At 37.8% G+C, this 19463-nt stretch overlaps 2 protein-coding genes and 1 pseudogene across 3 annotated transcripts; all 3 read right to left on the reverse strand.

Annotated features, from left to right (window-relative positions):
* Positions 1–1306: 1306 nt before the first annotated feature.
* LOC114734243 (F-box/LRR-repeat protein 10-like) lies at positions 1307–4824 on the reverse strand (annotated as a pseudogene).
* Positions 4825–11625: 6801 nt separating this feature from the next.
* Positions 11626–14318, reverse strand: LOC114734215 (F-box protein SKIP23). Of its 2 annotated transcripts, none has more exons than XM_028921791.1 (2): positions 13106–14318; positions 11626–12072 (listed from the first exon to the last, which is right to left on the reverse strand). In XM_028921791.1, the coding sequence occupies exons 1-2, from the start codon at positions 14255–14257 to the stop codon at positions 12046–12048; spliced, it is 1179 nt and encodes a 392-aa protein (XP_028777624.1). In that variant the 5' UTR covers positions 14258–14318; the 3' UTR covers positions 11626–12045. The 2 variants fall into 2 exon arrangements, with proteins under 2 accessions (XP_028777624.1, XP_028777614.1); XM_028921781.1 differs by lacking the exon at positions 11626–12072 and adding an exon at positions 12579–13010.
* Positions 14319–14980: 662 nt separating this feature from the next.
* Positions 14981–18151, reverse strand: LOC114734207 (L-ascorbate oxidase homolog). Its single transcript, XM_028921768.1, has 8 exons — positions 17926–18151; positions 17719–17828; positions 16724–16994; positions 16531–16630; positions 16092–16437; positions 15638–16003; positions 15473–15551; positions 14981–15376 (listed from the first exon to the last, which is right to left on the reverse strand). Exons 1-8 carry the CDS (start codon positions 18043–18045, stop codon positions 15170–15172), a joined length of 1599 nt encoding a protein of 532 aa, XP_028777601.1. The 5' UTR covers positions 18046–18151; the 3' UTR covers positions 14981–15169.
* Between the last annotated feature and the right edge of the window lie 1312 nt (positions 18152–19463).

Raw genomic sequence — 19463 nt, forward strand, 5'->3', positions numbered from 1 at the left:
GCACTTCCAGTATAAAAAGTGCTAAAGTCAACTGTTAGTGCAATTTTTTTTATTAATGCCAAATCATGCAACAAGCAAAAAGCAAGTTACTAAAGCTGACTACAAAAATCCTCTGCCTTCCTGATATGATCAATAAAGAAATAGTCTCATTGACTAGCTTGTGGCCGTGGACTCTTCTTGTTGAAGATAAAATTATTGCGTTCATTCCATAGCATCCAACATGGACAATGCTCTTTACTTGCCACATGAATAGCGGATTAGACTTATAAATATGTTTCATATAAATCAACACAGAATTTTTCTCTCATATTTCATATTTCGAAATTATGATTAAAAAACTATTTATAAAAATTATTTATAAATCATTCCAAACAAGTTTGAAAAGAGTTGACTGACATTGTCACCACCCCCATTCCATTCTGAATTCTGCATTCCCTTTTTCTTAAACTATTTTAGCACTAGCTTCTCATCTTTTCATATCAGTCAGAGAGCAAATCAACGTCCTCTAGAGGATATTAATCTTTCTGATATTATTTTTCAATATGCCATAACGTAACTACACAACACCGACTTATGACCCGCCTACACTCGCTCAATTTAACTAAAAAGTGTTTAGTAATTACAAAAAATAAAAATAAAAACACTTTTAAAAAATGTTTTTATACAATTGAAACAAAATTACTCACTTTATATACGACGTAAAATTACTTTTAAAAATCATAATTCTTCCAAACCACCCCCCCGATCTACGAAAAATAATACCTCCAGATATTTAGTTTGTAATACAATTTTTTATTAAAACTACTCACTAGTCCTATTTATAAGACATTTCCAGTATATTCACATAAACAAAAAAAAATCTTAAAATTATTAACTCTCCCTTAAAATATAACAATTTTTCAACTTTACCCTATTTAATATATACGTCTTTTAAAAAAAATAATTACTTACACTATAATAAATAAAGGACAAAACAGTATATTCACATTAAAAATTTAATAAAATGACTTAAATAAGATCTAAAAAAATCTTCTTTTTGCTCTATAAATAGAACTAGAGAAGTAGATTTTATGTCCAGGAACGAAGTGGCATCATTTTTCTGGGGAAAAAAATAGTTTGAAAAGGAGGGTAGGAGAGTGTTTGATAAGCTGATATGATTTGAGCTAGTTCCAACTTCCAAACATCACGAAATTGTTATGCACAGCGTTTCCTTTGCAACATAACACACAAAGGCGTCTCTAGATGCTAATAGCTAAGACAAGTTACAGCGTATACAACACACACAAACATCTAAATACATCGATTATCAAACTAAACAACCAGTACATTGTTTTCGGGGTTCGTAGCCCATCTCCTCGTCGTCACTATCAATGTCGCCTTCGTGGAGCCACTGCTCAAATTCATCAACCTCCCCGTAGTCATGCGTGTATAAACTATCAGAGCTATCGTAGGGCTCGGGCCCAAGTTCCTCTCCATGGCATGCCACGTGCAGCAGAGGCCTGCTTCTGGCCAGGGCATCCACCATATCCTTGTTACACTTCCCGTCACTCCCAACCATCTCAACCTGGGAAGTATGGTTTTCTTTAGCCATCTAAATGACAGCTGTGTAATGCCCCCGCAGTTGTACAGATCCAGCAACCGCAAGCTGCTTCCATGCCATTTGGCCTCGTCAACCAGCATCGATGCCAATGCATCACTGAGGTGTCCCCAATTTGAGGGCACTGTCGCATCCGGAGTTCAGATACTGGAATTTGACTCCTTGCCAGCATCAAACTCCATTATCAGACAGGTTAGGAAGATTGGATAGGTCCAGTTCTCTCAATTCAAGCGGAGGACCAAGCAATCAAAGAGAGTCGAGATGCATTTATCTGTAAGTCTTTTGCACCCTCTTAGAGACAAAGCATTAAGTGAACGTATAACCCGTGGTCTTAAGTATGAAAGCCCCGTGTCTGTTATATCAGAGCCATCCAGTAGTAGGATTTTTAGTCTGGCAAGAACACCGATGGCTCGGAGGCCTTCATCCCCAAGGCTCCTACAGTCTCTCAGGTCCAGAATTTTAAGATCCTTGTTTGATGCCAAATTCAAGACAGCGTGATTGGTTAATAGATTGCACCATCTTAGGCTCACGTGAGTTAAGGAAAGGGACGTTGCAGAAATATCATGAAAAACTAGATCAGTTAAACTGAGTCCCATGAGACACCTTAAGCTTGTATAAGCGACAGCATGAATGCAGGATAGTTTTGAAACCTGTGTCTGTAACACGGCAAAAGCCACCCAGGCATATGCTTTCCATATTTTTGCACTTGTCGGCCATTAAAAGTAAGCCCAAATCATTTACTCTTCGAAAGTAAGTAATTAGGAACTCCTGGCTCCGGACAAGTGACAGATGTTTCATCAACCTTCCATGTTGATTAATTTGTTGGAGGCCAGCATTGGTTAGGTCAAAGGTGATTCTTGGTTCAATGAGGGGTGCATCTCGAAGGTCCAAATGGGTCAAAAAGACTAGTCCTTTGGATATTGTACCAACACATCGCATCAGTTATATAGTCAACTGAAAGGCATAGCTTCTGAATACTAGGCAATACGTATGATTGGACAGGATTTAGGGACTGATGGGATCCTAAATTTGGGCTAAGCAGTTCAGTCACTGTTACTGAGGATATGTAGCCGATCTCAAGAGATGTGATTTTCTCTGAGGCCATGGCCCAAACTCGGGCAAAATTATGACGCAGGAATAGAGAGACATCAAACATCAGAATCAGTGCCTACCAAAAAAATCACAGTGCACATTAGATATAATTGAACAAACGATAACAGAATGATTTCAATATTGTACACGAGGGGTAAGAGCTTATCTTCAGTAACAAACATACGGAAAATTTTAGCAATGAGCAATTTTATGAATAAACTATTATGATGAATCCACCATTTGATATTTAATAATTTTTCCCTGCGTCTTGGAATGTCCCCTTGTTCCAGGTAAATATGAAGATTAAGTAATAATTTTGAATAGAATAGATCTATGGAGAAAAACCCGAGCGAACACAATGAAGAATCCATAGAGTCAACAAAGATATACACACAAATTATCTAAACATTCCCAGGACATGCATTAGTGATCATATACAACAGTATTACTTAACTGAACATCAAACCCAAACATTACAACTACATATACCACAAATGCCTAACAGAATATATCCTAAAAAATTGTCACATCCAGCCTTGTTTACCAAAATGATTACACCCACAACACAGATAATATTTACGTTGAGGAATAATTCTTCTGAACTTCGATAATACTGACGAACAACATTGGGATAAGTCATGGTCGTCAAAGAAAGGTTCAGTTCAATGGAACCAAACTTATAATGTTCATAAAGTCAAGATTTCGTAATCTTATTATTCCACTTATATGAGCATAGAGAAAAAATACAAGTGATAGATGCACATGTCAGTACGTTTCACTGGAGATTAAAAAAGAAATGATATACTGGATTCAGATTTCAGACCTCAGAAAGTAGGGGCTAATCAAAATATTTTAGCATAGTTAAACTACTTATTAAATTACAAAAATGTGGGAAAACAATGAATTCATACATATCAAAGCTAACTAACGAATTCATACAAATCAAAGCTAACTATTGCAGATGATGTTGTCATAATTAAAAATTACATAGAGGAAACTATTTATGAAAATTGGGGTTCTCTTGAGTGTCTCATCAACGGGACGCGTGGTTAGTAAAGCTCGGGGAATTAGTGGGCTTTTCACATGACAAGCAAGAATGGAGTGGTATGTGATGATAGAATGTTGTCTTAATAACCATTTCACACAAAGGTAACTTCAAAGTTCTTTAAGATCTTAATAATATATAGCTTTTAACATCCCAAACTACTTTTGAAATTATGCCTTACTTCCAACTGAGAGCAGCCGCAAGCAGCACTCCTCCAGATCAGAAATATGAATTGATCTCCCTCTTTTTTCTGCCACTGAACTCAAGTAGAGAGACCTGATGCAAGCAAAGAAGAAGAAATGATAACAGCAGAACCATAAATCGCATTAAATTTACAAACTTTGCAGCGCCATAATCGAAGACCAAATATCATCATGATCAAACAAGCAATCTGCAAGGTTATCTAGCTTCAAATGAAATCGACAGCAAACCTTAGGTCCTTGCATCGGTTCCCAATCTCAGAAAGCAGTTTCCCACTAAAATCAGAACAGTTATGCAGAGAAAGCTCCTGCAAAGATGGTTTAACCAGAAGGTGTATAGCTGAATCATCAAGCCGACCACAATCAACTTTGAGGCTCCTAAGATAGGGATTCGGTGGCAGCAACGGCGTCAGCAAATCCACAGTTGGCGCAATGTCCTGTAAATATACGTATTCCAGTACTAGAAAGATTAGCTTTCTCGGAATTGTAATTCAGAGAGAAAGAACCACCCGAATTTGGGATTTCATAAAAGAACCAAATCCACTAACGGTTTACAGCACACATTTCACGAGAAACAATAAACCCAAGCCCCATTTCCGATCTCGTTCTTTGAGTTCACAACACGCAATAAGTCCAAGAAAGGAAAACAAGATGAGAAATTTAAAAGGACTCACGCAGCGACAAAGGTTTTTAACAAATATCGAAAATCATCGTAGATCCGAAGAAGAGATTACATACAAGGAGGTGGAAATTGGGAAGGAAGGAGAGGATGTGAGAAGCGCAGGACTTGAAGGCGGAGCAGGTGGAGGCGACAGAACAGATAGAAGAGATGTCGAGCTTCGTGAAGATTGTGGCGAGAAGAGCAGAAGGAAGCTGATCCAGACTCATTTCGCTGCCCTCCCCTTGCCTTTCGCCATTTCCGTCCGTCTCCACGAGGTGATGAGATAACGAACCCGTCTCGACCCGTGCAGATCGGATGAACCGGAATAAGACAGCAAGTCTCTTTTTCTACTCAGCGGCAGACAGAAGCTCTACAGGATATAACTATACTCTTTTAGTTTTTAATATAAGCTTATTTAACTTTTTTTTTACCAGAAATAAGCTTATTTAACTGATTAAATTAAGAAGTTAGGTAAGTTAGTTAATAATAAAATATAATATGTTTTTTCTAAAAACTATACTATATCATCTTCCGTAATATCTTTATTCCATCTTCTGCTTGATTATGGTTGAAAGAGATTCATAGGGTTAATTTAGAAAAAATGAATAAATATAGAAATAAGTCTTATATTTAGGACTAAAATTAATTCAATAATTAGATCTTGTATTAAAGACCGGAAGAGTAATTATTATATCTGCATGAGCTTAGGAAATAATGAAACCCGAAATACATAATTAAATAGGTAATACTACGTCCTCTCCCAAATACTACTTTCGTTCTTTATTATAAGAGTTTATTTGGTTTTTATTTTTGATCCTAAATATAAGTCACCAATTTATTTTATTGTTTATATTTATTTATTTTAAAGTAATCTTTGTAGTAGTTGTACATGTTAAAAGTTTTATAAATCAATGATAATTTTAGCTAATATACATGATTAGCAAGAACATTCAAAGAAAGATAATACCTATTTATAACAACTAACTAACTCAACTAATTTCTTTAATCTCTTCAAATTAGTTAACTATATCTTATATTAAGGACATGAGGTAGTATAAGAATTTATTTAACTTTTATTTTAGTTTTAAATATAAACCCTCGATCCATTTATTTCTCATATTTATTTATTTTTTAAGATAATTTTTGTAATAATAGTAGTTATAGTCAATATTTTTTTATTAGCAAAGATATTTAAAAAAACAACACCTATTTATTACAAATAATTAATTTTACTTTTTTTTTAATTTACTTAAATTAATCAACTAGTTTTCATATTAAATACTAAAGGTAAGGAAGTGGTCACTATTTTGTTTATTCCATCGTAATAATTGACCTAGATTACTTAGGAAATCAATAGCCCCCACGCACTCAAGAGCCTAAACACAAGATCTGGGCATTAAAAAACCTCATTTTGGATTACGTAAAAGCCTCTAAAATAGTAAAATGTGTTTTTGAGTTGGTGTGAGCACATTTTCCCCTGGAGTCATTTGTATGCGTGGTTTCATGTCTCGGTTTCTCAAAAACGAGAAATTTGTCCCATTCGTGCCTTCTAAGTAAATGTGTGTTTCTAGCAATGAACAAAAATTAGACCAGACACTGAACTGGTCTAGATAGTGGGTCAAGAGTTAATGAGTCAGACCGGGGTCAAACCGATCATATTAAAATAATATAATTTAATTAGCAATGACAATAAAAATAACATTAATTAATAATAATCATTTAACAAAATACAAAAAACAACCAACGTGGTTTAAAGTTTAAATATTTAATTGTACCAAACTACCATTAACAAATATTATCTTCATCACTACAGAAAATCAAAATCATCATTAAATTCATTGGCAGGGCCAGGAATGAGACATTAATAGTTGGAAGAGGAAAAGTAGAAGGCAACATCATCTTGCAGAGGTGGAGATTCAACAATATTCATATCATCATCACCACCTAAATAAGACAATAATAAAATGTCAATTAAGTGTAAATCAATATTAAAATAAAAATATTTATAACTTCTAAGAAACTAAGATAATAATACCTTCGTTATCCCTCCTAGGAGTTGTCAAATTTGAAATGTCTTTATTGTTGAAAACACTTTCAAATGTTGCCACATCTCTATCATCAAACTCTGGAACAGGATCTTCTTCAGTCACCCAAAAGTCCACCAAATCAATGTTTTCATAGTCAATAGGATCATAGCTTGCCTTCTGCTTCTTCAATGTACTCCTGACAAATAAAATTTCAATTAGATGTAAATCCATATCAAAATAAAAGCAGCCATAACTTATAAAATTACCTATGCTTCAATCGCAAGTTATAGTTTGTGAAAACTAAATCATTTAGCCTCTTGTGCTCCAATCTATTTCTTCTTTTTGTATGAATGCATTTAAATAAACTCCAATTCCTTTCACAGCCAGAAGAAGAAGAAGTTTGACTAAGAATGCGCATCACAACACGTTGCAACTCTGGCACTAAACATTCATAATATGTCCACCATTCATCTAAATCATGAAAATATGAAATATAAAATTAGTGAATGATCATCAATATACTATTAACTATTAAATACAAACACTTACAAGGGTCAAGTGTTCTGTGCTGCTTTTTGACATGATGGTCTACTGAAAGATTCTTTAGCTTCACAATAAGTAGTTGCTTGTTTCATTACCAAGAAGCCATCAACCTCTTCATCTGAGTAAGACTCCACCACATCAATTAAAGCCATCATTAACTTTGACTTGATCGGGCAGTCTAGAGCATATGTGATTGCAGGATTCAGCAAATATGATGCTGCATGAAGATTGGTCTTTAAATGCTTATCCTATCGAGTTTGAATGATTGTTGTGTACGGCTTATACAGGTCCTTGTTCTTCTTAAACATCTCCTTAATTGTCATTTTTGCCCTTCGCATGCCTTCATAAACATAAGGCAATGAAGGCTTCTCATCTGAATCAATAATTCTCAACAATTTTATAAGAGGAGATACAATTTTCACAACTTGATAACAATCATTCCAAAACCGATTGTCCAATATGATTGCACTGAAATTTTTTCCTGCTTCAGTCTTCAGTCCTTGATAATTTGTGGTCCACAAAGTGTTTATCAACAACTAAAGCCTGCAAGTCATTCTTGTGCATATATATGCTATGCAATGTAATAAATGTGGTAGCAAACCTTGTGGCAGCAGGACGCACAATTTCTTTCCAAGTCGGTCTTTTCCTCAGCCATGATAAGAAAACCATATGATTATATGCAAATACAGTTATCTTTGATGCCTTTGATGTAAGGTCTGACACATGGGCATGCTTGAAAAGTCTTTCAATACAAGATTCAAACAATGTGCAGCACAAGGTGACCAATAAATACTTTTATACTTCTCTTTAATCAATCTACCACATGCTACATAGTTAGCTGCATTGTCAATCACCACATGAATAATATTTTTAGGACCAATCCACTCAATGACTTCACAGAATAGTGTGAATAGAGTTTTGGCATCTTTAACTAGATCTGATGCATCAACAGACTTCACAAATACCATACCATGTATAGAATACACTAAGAAGTTTATCAAAGTACACTGTCTAACATCAGTCCATCCATCAGTTATGAGTGTGCAACCATTGTTTTATTTAGCTCGATGGCTATCAATGAGTAACTGACATTCTTTTCTCTAGTCACTCAACAAGTTGGTTTTAAAATCATAAGCACTAGGAGCTTTAAACCCAGGCCCTATTGAAGCAATGTCATCCACATCTTTTTGAAATAAAAGACAATCAAACGCCTTAAACAGAATGCAGTTTACAATAGCCCATTCAGCAATCAACATTTTCACATTATGCTTTGCTTCTTTAGTTGTTAATGCACTCTTAATGCCAGGTTGGGAATCAGGAGTTGTTCTAGGAGCAAAAAAATTGTCTATGCTCCCAGAAGCTTTCCTCTTTCTCACACTACTTGTGACATTTGGTGATTCAACATAAGTTTCTTCGACTTCCTTTTCTATGCTTTCAATAGTTTTCTTCTTTGACCCTTCTTTTAAAGACTCTGCCATTCTATAATGTATATCATGTAGAACTTTTTTTACAAGCAGCTATTTAACTAACAGTGCCCGTAAGATGTTGCTTCATCATATTTATCTCACCTCCTCTATAACTAATAGTACAAAAAAGACACGTATATATATATTTTGTGTTCCTTCTTTTTTGTACGCAATATGTGCCCATGCTGGATCAGTTTTGGCACGTAATGAGGATGTGGGTGTGGAGGTTTCGGTAGGGGGATTTGAAGATCCAGTATTAGGAGTCATGTTGTCATTTCCAGAACTTTGGTTATTTGAAATATCTATCACTGCTACTAAAAAAACAAATCAAAAGATTAACACAACATTAATGATTAAACAATCAAGTTATTCAGTTTCAGATTTCATATTGAACAAAGTGGGGAACCGTCCATAGTTTTAAAACCGAAAACATATTCAAACTTCACTACTTCAGTATATAACTATATACAATGACCACAATTTTAAACCAAACGCAGTTCACAATTTTGAAACCAAACAAGTAATTCTAAATTAGAGTATCAAATTATTCCAGAGTACCAAATTAATGAAATTATTCCTTCGTGCAAACCAAACATAGAATATCCTCAAGTAGATACAAATCCATGGAATCCATTGTGATTTCAGAATACAATTAATTTTCACAGAATATCCTCAAGTAGAAGCAGAATTCAGATTCCAAAATGGCAAAATTAAACCAGAAAAATAATAGATGGTAGAGATTATCACCGTCACTTCCAAGTTCAAACGAAAAAAGGTGAGTTTGCTGAGAGTGGCCAAGAGCAGAGACTGAGAGTTCAAACGAAAATTGGGAGTCTGGACTTGGGAGAACTGAGATCGGCGAGCACTCGGCCACTCACTAACAACTTAGATTGGTGACGACAGGGCAGGGAGCTTCAGGTGAGGTGCGGGCAAGGCGAGGAGCTTCAGGCGAGGCGACGACAAGGCACCAAGTAGCTTCAAGCGAGGCAGTGGACAACGGTTGACGACCACACCAAGAGTGAGGGCAGTCAAGAGTGCAAGCTTCAGCGAGCTGGGAGATTCAGTGAGCACACGGTGGCTACGAGGGCGACCGAGGACGAGATGGAGATTGGAGATCGAATGAGGAAGAAGGAGACAGGGGTGCGGGGTCGAGCGAGGCTGCGAGGGCGAGCCGGTTTTGGTTCGGTTTGTAATTTTTTTTTAATAAAATGTCGTCGTTTTTGGGCTCTGGAGGGGGCAAATCAGTGAACCGGATAAACCCCCTAAACCGGCGGTTTACCCGGTTTAACATCGGTTCTTACTGGCTCAACCGGTTTACCACCGGTTCAAACCCTGGCCGGTTCTTGCCTTAACCCAGACCGGACATAAAAAAACAAGGTTACGTGACTAAAAATTCACATTTAAGAAATAACTTTTATTAGTAAATGATCCATTTAATGTAGCATCCTTTTGATTTCCACATGCATACAGCCGTAGACAATAATTGGAAAAGAAAATAATAAGTATCAAACAGAACAATTTATAAAGGGATAATATTCAATTTTGTCCTTTGGCTTAGGAATTATGGGGATCTGAAATTTTTTTTAAGAAGAATGTTGTTTCGGAAGTGTTGAAAACAAAATAATATGGTCCCTATCATTTAAAATGTTAATTTTGACTGTTAAATTTGATTTATGTCTACACATAGTCTTCGTACACATCATCTCATCATCTGAGTCAATAATTTTTTTTCTCATAACAATTCCACCATCACCGTCCTCCTCCTTCATGCTCTCTGAATATTTCCAAATCTTCTTAAATGAACCCAGCCACCCCCTTCTTCATCCTCATTTTCTCTGTTCTAATCAATAGTTTAAAACCACTCTCTTTATGTGAATCCGAACCCCCAAGCTTGCAAGCCCCAGACCTGTGGAAATGGCCAAAACATAACATACCCCTTTTATATAGTCAAGATTGGTGAGTTTTTAAAGTGTGGAGTTTTATGATTAGAAAGTTCCGAGAGAAAGAAAGGAAGGAGTAAGGGAACGGGCAATGACAAGCAGAATAGCAGAAAAAGAGACCTCCTGTAGCAAGGCAAGGAAGAGAGAGAATGTGATTTGATGGTGAGGTGATATGTATGGAATGGAAATGTGTCAACAGTCAAAATTAACGTTTTAAACTATAAGAGCCACATTGTTATATTTTTAATACTTTTAAGATAATATTACCCCTAAAATTTTTTTTAGATACTTATAACTCTTAAGCGAATAGTTTTCAGACAAAATTAAACCTTTTTTTTCCATAAATTATATGGCAAACCCATCTTCATTTGCAGTACTTGCTTTTCTTGTCAATCACATTTTATAAGTCTAAAAATTGAAGGGGCAAGACACGATACGACATGGTAACGATGTATGTAACTGTACGTCGGCGTTTCCAAACTGGAAGACCCAACCCCTAAAACTACGCATACTTTTTTTTTCCAGCACCAAAACAATGAAATTTATTAAAATTATTTTTACGAGGCAAAAATTTAAATTGCTATATCACATATAAAGATAGATTTATTAGTTATGATCAAGTGGTAAATTGTGTTAGCCAATAAAATCGTCATTATAGCATCAAAAGTAAAATCTGAAATATTTAATATATCCTAATTATACCCTAAGTACTAAAAATCACCTTTTTGTTCTTCATACTAAGCGTAAAAACCTTCAAAGCTATTTTGGTTCTTTCAAATACTTGTTCTTGTTTTGCAGAATAAAAATTTGTTTATTAGACCTTTGTTTTCCCGATACAAGTAGAATATTGCTTTTGCTAAACTAAATTAACTTGACGCCAGCTTAAACATATGCATGGAGTAAATTGAAAAACATGAAATTTAACTGTAATCATTATCGATTTATATGCGTCTATTTAGCCTTATAATTTATAATATTACTACCATGTAACACTATTTAGTGTTCATCCAACAGCGAAATTGTCAAGAAAGAGCTTGAAAATGACAAACAATCATGAGCGATACGCCAAGATAACAGTCTTGGCTAAAGAAGCTTCTCTATGTACATTGGAGTTTCAGTTTCTTGAAATTACATTCAGCACATTCAGTGATGAATCAACAAAACAGCAAAGTAGGGGGAAAATAGTCTTTTTGACCAATACACATTTGATAACAGATAAGTAAGCCAGAGATAATAAAACCAGCAACTCTGATCATCTGGATCAGTGAAGACGGCATTCTGGACCCGATCATACTACTCCTTTTCTAAAACTTTCTCAGGTAGTGACACAATCGAAGTTTTCTTCTGTCTTAGTCGATGAAAAGAGATGTTGAAGTATGCTGGCTCTCTTTTGACCTCCACCTAGCATGTTAGCTCTTCATTCAGCTTCCACTGAGCATCCATGCCTGCGCTTAGATTTCCAGGAGCAGGATCTTTACAGGGCCAGTTCTTCCAACTGATCCTGCATTTGTTGCACATGCTATAACAGCATTATAATCTGAGACTGGCAACCACGATTATCTACCCAGCGGATCACTCAGCAATCTATAGCATACGCCTATTTTCACTACAACTACATACCAGGCTACTAGCAAAGGAATTATTGGACAACATTTTTTATATTGTAATAGAAGTAAACTACAAAAAAATTGACACTGTGCGCGAGGCATATAGGGGCCACCATTTGCAATATTTAACCAGTATTTCCAGCGTCACTATTATCGCATAATGGAAGAAATCATGATTTGCGTATGGACTACAAGAAGCTAACTGCTATCCACAGTTGCTAAAAGAAGGCGTGCTTAATTTTCAATTTAAGGGACATTTACGATTCCACTCTCTCTATGATCCGAATATGAACAAGATGCAAAACCCAAATCCATATTCAAACGCTTCTCAAGGACCTTCATGGCATTCAAGTTGACCAAGAATAACCAACCAACAAGTTCAGCTATTGTGGGACCAAAGTACCATAAAATCAACTGAAATATCTGCTAACATATGTGGTAGGCAAAACAAAGTAATTTCTTGAATCTTAATAATAAACTCTCTATCACTTGAAAGAAAGCAATGTGCTTCCAATCAATTACACAATCTTTTACTACGTCATTGTCCTTTTCCGATGTGATTATGCCAAGCTAACCAAGCCCATCATATTTCAAATTTTGGTCCTGCGGCTTTTCTAATCAATGAACTACTCCAAGATACCTCATTGTGTAACGTCAACAATGGGGGGAAGCAATCAATTTACTTCCCATAATTCAATCACGGAACCGATCAACATGTTATCCATAAGTATGCATACTATTAAATGTTTTGTGGAAGCTACATGAACCAAAGGTCAGAGATGCTCAAACTAAGCAGCTGTAATATATGACAAGTACTTAAGGATTTTGAGATCTGCAGAATGGCAGAGACCAAATAAAGCATCCAGGTTAGAAAATTTATTGCATAATTTTGCAGGAAAACATCGGGGAAAAAAATTTAACACTCACTCTAAGTCTCGGCAATCTGAGCCAATCTGGAGCCGGCCAGAACAACTTGCAATATCCTGGGTAATCAGATATAGGAGAAATTCGATCGTCATCTAATTCAAAAACGCCCAGACCATTTTCCTTGGCAGTATCGTTGAAATAATCATCTCTGAAAATTATGCGGTTCCCTTCGCTGATGAATAAATCTGATGCCGATGAAGAAAAGGCGCAATCATCACCGAGAAACACAACTCGATCCCCCAAACTTTTCAACTCAACCCATTCCTTGCCTTCTTCATTCAGCCTAAAAACCTTGAATTTAACTGCTTGCTCGCACCCAAAACAAACATCATCGTCAAATCCATCATAGGCTTCCAGGCTTTGATAGTCGAAGGATAAGTATTTATCAACCAACAATAGTTGACCATCGGATTCGACCAAGAATTTCTTGTCACCGCCAAACACAGGTTCAGCAACCAAGCGAACACTTGAATCCAATCCAACCACTACCGTCCTTCCGGCACCATCAACAGCATAAAGCTGGCCTTGAAAGACACACACATCATCGTAGGGTGTGGGCATGTCGGGGATTATAGTCCACTCCTTATCACCAGATTTAAACAAAGCCAGCTTACCCGAAACATGAATGGTAAGTAAAGCAAATTCTTGGCTTTTGGAATTCAACCACATAAATACGACCTTTTCTAAATACAAGCTACCAGCATCTTCTAATGAATTAAGAGGGCTGAAATCGTTGAGAACATATTCTTGACCCAATTCGACGACTGGAAGGTCATGCACATCCATCACCCTGGGAAAATCCCTAGGAAGGGGTTTGATAGGATACCTGGAGAGAGGGTCGTGAAGACCCAATTGACCACGAACATCTTCGATTTTGATCAACCAAGGATGAGGATCGGAATTGGACAAGGAGAGGGAGGGAGGTGGATAAACGAGGAAAAGAGTACGCTTGGAAAGGCAGAAAGTGCCATGACCGGAAGTGCCAACATTGGAGAAAACAGGGAATTTAGCGGGTAAAGGGTGAGGCAGGAGGGAAACGGAGGATCGCCAGGAGGAGCAAACGGAGCGAAAACGGAGAAGGTAGAACGTAAACCGAAGGCGTTCAGCTATCAATTGGAGGAGTTCCCTGGGAAGGTGAGACCAGTCTGCCATGCTTTCCTCTCTATGCAAATTTGGGGCATAATATTCCCGGAGGTCAGTGTCCTCGCCCTCGTCCTCCTCCTTTTTCTGTTCTCTCGTTTTCTTTCGGTATATTCTCTTTCTTTCCTTCATTTTTTTCCTCTGTTTATTTTTTTATTTTTTATTTGGTTCCCGGAGCATGAACCGGAAATTCGACCGGAAGTCCAGGACAATGCAATGCAAAGCTTAGGCCTCCATCTCAAAATGTAAGGTTATTTATCAGTTATCACAATTGACAAGGGTTTTATTCCAATAGATCTAATAAAAGATTGTACTAAGTTTATTTTTCAGAAATAATTATCATTTTAAAAAAATTCATATAAATTTCAAACTTTCCTATGTTGAATGTAATTTTCCTTAAAAATGTATGACAAAATTTGAAGTAAAGGATGATTTTCTTTTATACACGCACATATATATAATGTGGTGTTGAATTGTACTTTGGGGAAAAAACTTGTAATGCCAATGAGAAGCTATAATCTCTTGACAAACAGTTTGATGTATAAAGGTTTATGTTTGGCATTGGATTTGGTCCATTAAATTTGTATTCAAACACCAGTTCACTTCTCAAAAATTGATTCTTGTTCTTGAACTGTTGTTCCAAGCAAACGTCATGACTGAGTCTAAAACAAGCTTACAATCACAAGCCTCAAACCCAACTTTTGGCAATGAGTAAAATAGATCACGATTACAGACAGAGATTGAAACAGTGTGAATAATTTGTATCAATGAAGGGCAATAATACATGATATAATAAAAAAATGAATAATTATGAATAATTTATTATCATGGTGTAATGGTATTCCTGTCTTGAAATAAACCATTATTGTGCTTTTCAAAGAATGGATCAATTGACTGTGTGTGTGTTCTTGAGCAATTTCATCATCATCCTGTAGTTCTGCCGGCAGCCCTGCCACAGAGAAGAGCATTCTTTGGAATAGGATATTCATCCCTGGACGATTCCACTGGTGAATACACTCGCATATAGAATTGTTGGCCAAGGTACTGTCTTGCCCAAAATTCACTTCTCACATTCCACATTCCCACGTTATCCAGTGCCATGTAAATTGCAGTCCATGACTTGGGATATACCTGTCACACAGAATTCAACAAAAACAACTTGAATTTCTGCTAACGAGCAAATGGGATCTGCAACTCTCTGCCACACAGCAAAGCAACAAAACCTACCTGTGTGGTGCACCTCGAAACTGCATCTCTGAGGTTGTACTCGTTACGACTAGCAGGAGTCCACACACCACCATCCATACTGCATTAGAATGTATTGTTAGAACATTCATTGTGAACATGAGATTTGAGACAAGCTCACTTTGATATGATGCGGGAACTTCTTACCCTACGACCCAGAATGAGTATCCGTCAATGTGCCAACTTTGGACAATGTTCTCATGATTCTGGAATACGATCTCCACGAAGGCTCGAAAATCGGCTCCCATGACCGAAGTATCAAGATACATTGGTTTACCCGAAGGGCCATCTGGGATGCTTCCAACCTTGAAAACGCCATCAATCTTGAAGTGATCAGCTAGCTTCAAGGGGGTGTCAGCTGGAATGAACGATACACTATTCACTGCATATCTCTGCTTGCCCTGAACTTGAGCTGCTGAGCTCTCCAGTATGATTGTTCTGCTTACATTTACCAGACCATAGTGGTAAGAACCCTGAGGATTTGGCCTCGGCCCACTCGCGCTAAGGTTAGTCCTGCAATAATAATACGAAGAAATGGGTTAATCAATGCCATTGGCAGAGCAAAATTGATCAGTGAGATGTAAAGGAGAGTGGCGCTTACCTTATTGAACGAGCTTGTTGAAGAGACCAATCGATCTGGGTGGTTGGTCCAGCAGGAATAGGGCCGGAGACTGGTTGCTGAGAGTTGCTATAATGAAGAATGGCAGTGCTAGTGAGTTCCCTGCTGGTGAAACGAGTGGACACTACAATGTAGTAGTCTTTTGGTGCCTGATCAGCTGTGATGAGCACAGAATAGGATTGACCCACATGAACATCCAATGAAGAATAGGTGGTCTGTACAGTGTGAGTTCCTTCAACTTCCACCAATTTCAAGTCGTGGCCTTGAATCCTGAAGTTGATAGTGTTTTGAAGTCCCACATTTGATATTCTGAGCCTGTATGTTTTCCCTGTTTATTATAGATATAATGCCGTTCACTTGTCAAATGTCTGTTTGTACCCCGAGAATGGAAGGCCAGGGGAGATGGAAATAAAAGGCCTACCTGGCTCCACAGTGAAACTAGAGCCGTTTGCACGCCCGTTAATTAGTAAAGCTTGAGGGAAAGGAAGCCTGTGGCCACCATCTAAAACGGCCTTCAATCTCTGAAATCATATGTCGCAGGATATTAGTACGTAGTCCAAAGAATGAACAGGTGCCAGAGGGCGGAAGAAATGGAAGAAAGAAAAGAAAGATACCTGATGAGGGATGGCGTACCAATCTCCAACGAGAAGAGAGAAATCACCGGCTGGGTCTGGGAATGGGACGGGAATCCTTGGTCTGCTAAGGACTTTGATAGCACCAAAGCCACCGGCAGCTTTATGGACGTCAAGAGAAGGGAAATAGAAGAAGCTTCCAATCTGATCTTTGACTTGCAGCGTGTAGGTGAAATTCTTTCCAGGAGGGATGGAGCATGTGGTTCCATAGACGCCATCTTGATAAGAGTTTCTCCTTTGCTGAATACCATTCCTGTTCAACATTAAAGTCATGAGCAAATGATATAGTAATTGATGATGAGGTTAGCATGTGAGGTGGTTCGGTTTTGTTGGGTAGCCTTATTTCGCTGGTGACGGTGAAAGCGACTTTTATTAAATCCATTCATGTTTTGTCCCTTTTTCTGTTTCAGCCCACAAAAGTTAAACCCATCCTTTCTGTTGTGATCGAATTCAATAACGTCGGACTGGCATGCCAACAAGAAGGAAAAGAAAGCTGGCAATCCTCACTCCAAGGCAGATTCGGCCGAAATTTTTTTAAAACAAGAAACAAAAATGCAGGCTAGCATTATAAAGGCGTGTCTCTAGAGTATGGCTTATAATTTATCAAAAGAATGGAAATGTCTCATTGATCACCCACCCTGAGATCAGTTTGACACTCGTATTTTTTACGCGAATTCGGAACGAGGCATTTGTTAGATCACACTCATGGTGGAATGGATTGACAATCAAGAAAGACTAGTTTTATAAGAAAGGAGATGCAAAAATGGGTGTTAAAGCCAGGTTGCTTTATTATTGTATGTATACCCCAATTATCACGCCATTCGGTTAAAAAGAAAAAAAGAAAGTCCATTTACATAGCTCAATTGACACAGTCAATGGAAGGGAAGTCAACCTATATGAAGCAGCATGGCAGCACATTGTAATCATGTTTTTTCCCCCAGGGTAAGAAGATTAAAAGAGAAAGAGAGAGTAATGACCAGGATAGGAGGAAGGGTTCGGGCAAGTTATTGAAGACATTAATGATGAGATTGTCATTGGTGACAGAGTAGATTTCGGGTCCAGGAAATTGACCATTGATGAGGATGCCCTGCATGCGGAACGAATGAGATGGACGTGAGCTGAGGAGTAAGTCAAAATGAGGGAGACATAGAATGGTAAGGAGGAGGAGGAAGAAGAAGAAGAACCTGTTGTTTAAAACCAAGGGGATAGATGTCGCCGTAGGTGATGTTCCAGGTGAAGAATCGGTAAGGGTCCTCGGCAGTAACCAGCGGCAGCAGCAGCAAGAGGAAGCAAAAACGGAGCATGGCGATAGAATGAAGAGGAAGGCAAAGAGAGGGAGAGAGGGAGAGAGAGGAGTGAATGATGAAGGCAGGCAGAGGCAGAGGAGCTGGGAGTATATAAGGGGGAGGTGGTGGGAATGGGATACAAGTGAAAGAGGTTAAGGGAGCGAGAACGCGCTGGGTGTAGAAGGGAAATGGGATTGGATGGGAGGATGCATTTGGAAAGCTAAGGCATAATTGAGAATTAAAATAGAGTATTCATGTTTGTTTTTAGAGTTGATAATGATGAGGCTTGATGATTGAGGAGGAGAATATAGGGTGAGAGAAGCGCGTGAGACAGGGTTTCACACTGATTTGAGATGAGATGCAACATATGTATGGGCTGGAACTGAGCAGGCGACAATATACCAATTTTTCGTGTGGAAGACGCCGCAGCACACGATATGCTCATGTGATGTGCTGCCCGCCTTTTTCCATTACTTTATTACGCCTCACCTAATTCCATTTCATCATCCGCAAAAGCTTGGCTTCCTATACGCGCAAACTTCAACCACATTGGTTCGTTTTATACTCAGTCTCCGAGACATTCTTCTTCTTGTGTTTTTGTTTTTGTTTTGTTTTTTTTTGTTTTTGGTGCTTCGGCTGTGGCCACATTGTGTTGGGATAAAATGACAGGTTGGGCCTTTTTCACATGGAAGTAATTTTTGTGATTGAGTTTTCGATTTTTTATGTCATGTTTTAATTAACATTTTTATTTTGGAGCTGTTCAGCGTCGTGATAACGCCATATATGAAAGATCCAGAAATCTGCATTTAAACCATTGAATTGAGTTGTGAAGTAATGCTGCTCATAGTCATGGTCATCGTCATTAGTGTGGGGAGATGCCCTGAGTTAACTGCAGACACCACGGAATTAAAAATGAGCGGAGTTGACTATTAAAGTCATGGATGAGCTGTGTGTTGAATAGCGGTGAGGAGTGAGGAGAAGTCGGACCTGTTCCCTGTTCCGTTCCATGTGAATGATAATGGCCCCACCTGTTCTGTTTTAGAACATAAATCAATTAAGACAGGTGGCCAACATGCTCGGAACACCACTGGATTTCATTATTCAATTACAAGAAAAGAAAGGTCAAAACGTACAGCGGCTGAGGAATAATATAATGGCACCGAATTCCTTCCAACGCGGAACCCAAATTGATCCCCCTGCCCCCTTCCTAAATCCTAATCACCACGCGTCTTGATTCCCTCTTCCTTCTCTGGGCTTAAATGCCAGCCTCCCCTTTTCAACTCCAATTGTTTTGGGCCTCTTTACAGCAATCATCATGATGGATTCCTGCACAAGGAGTAGGCCTCTTGTCCTTAAAAGAATAATCGTAAATGGCCTAATTGTCATGTTAACCAGAACCCCCCCCCCCAAAAAAAAAAACAAACAAAACAAAAGAG

The sequence above is a fragment of the Neltuma alba genome, unplaced genomic scaffold, assembly GCF_004799145.2.
Source record: "Neltuma alba isolate B1F8T4 unplaced genomic scaffold, ASM479914v2 tig00002628_pilon, whole genome shotgun sequence".
In the NCBI taxonomy this organism is placed as follows: domain Eukaryota; kingdom Viridiplantae; phylum Streptophyta; class Magnoliopsida; order Fabales; family Fabaceae; genus Neltuma; species Neltuma alba.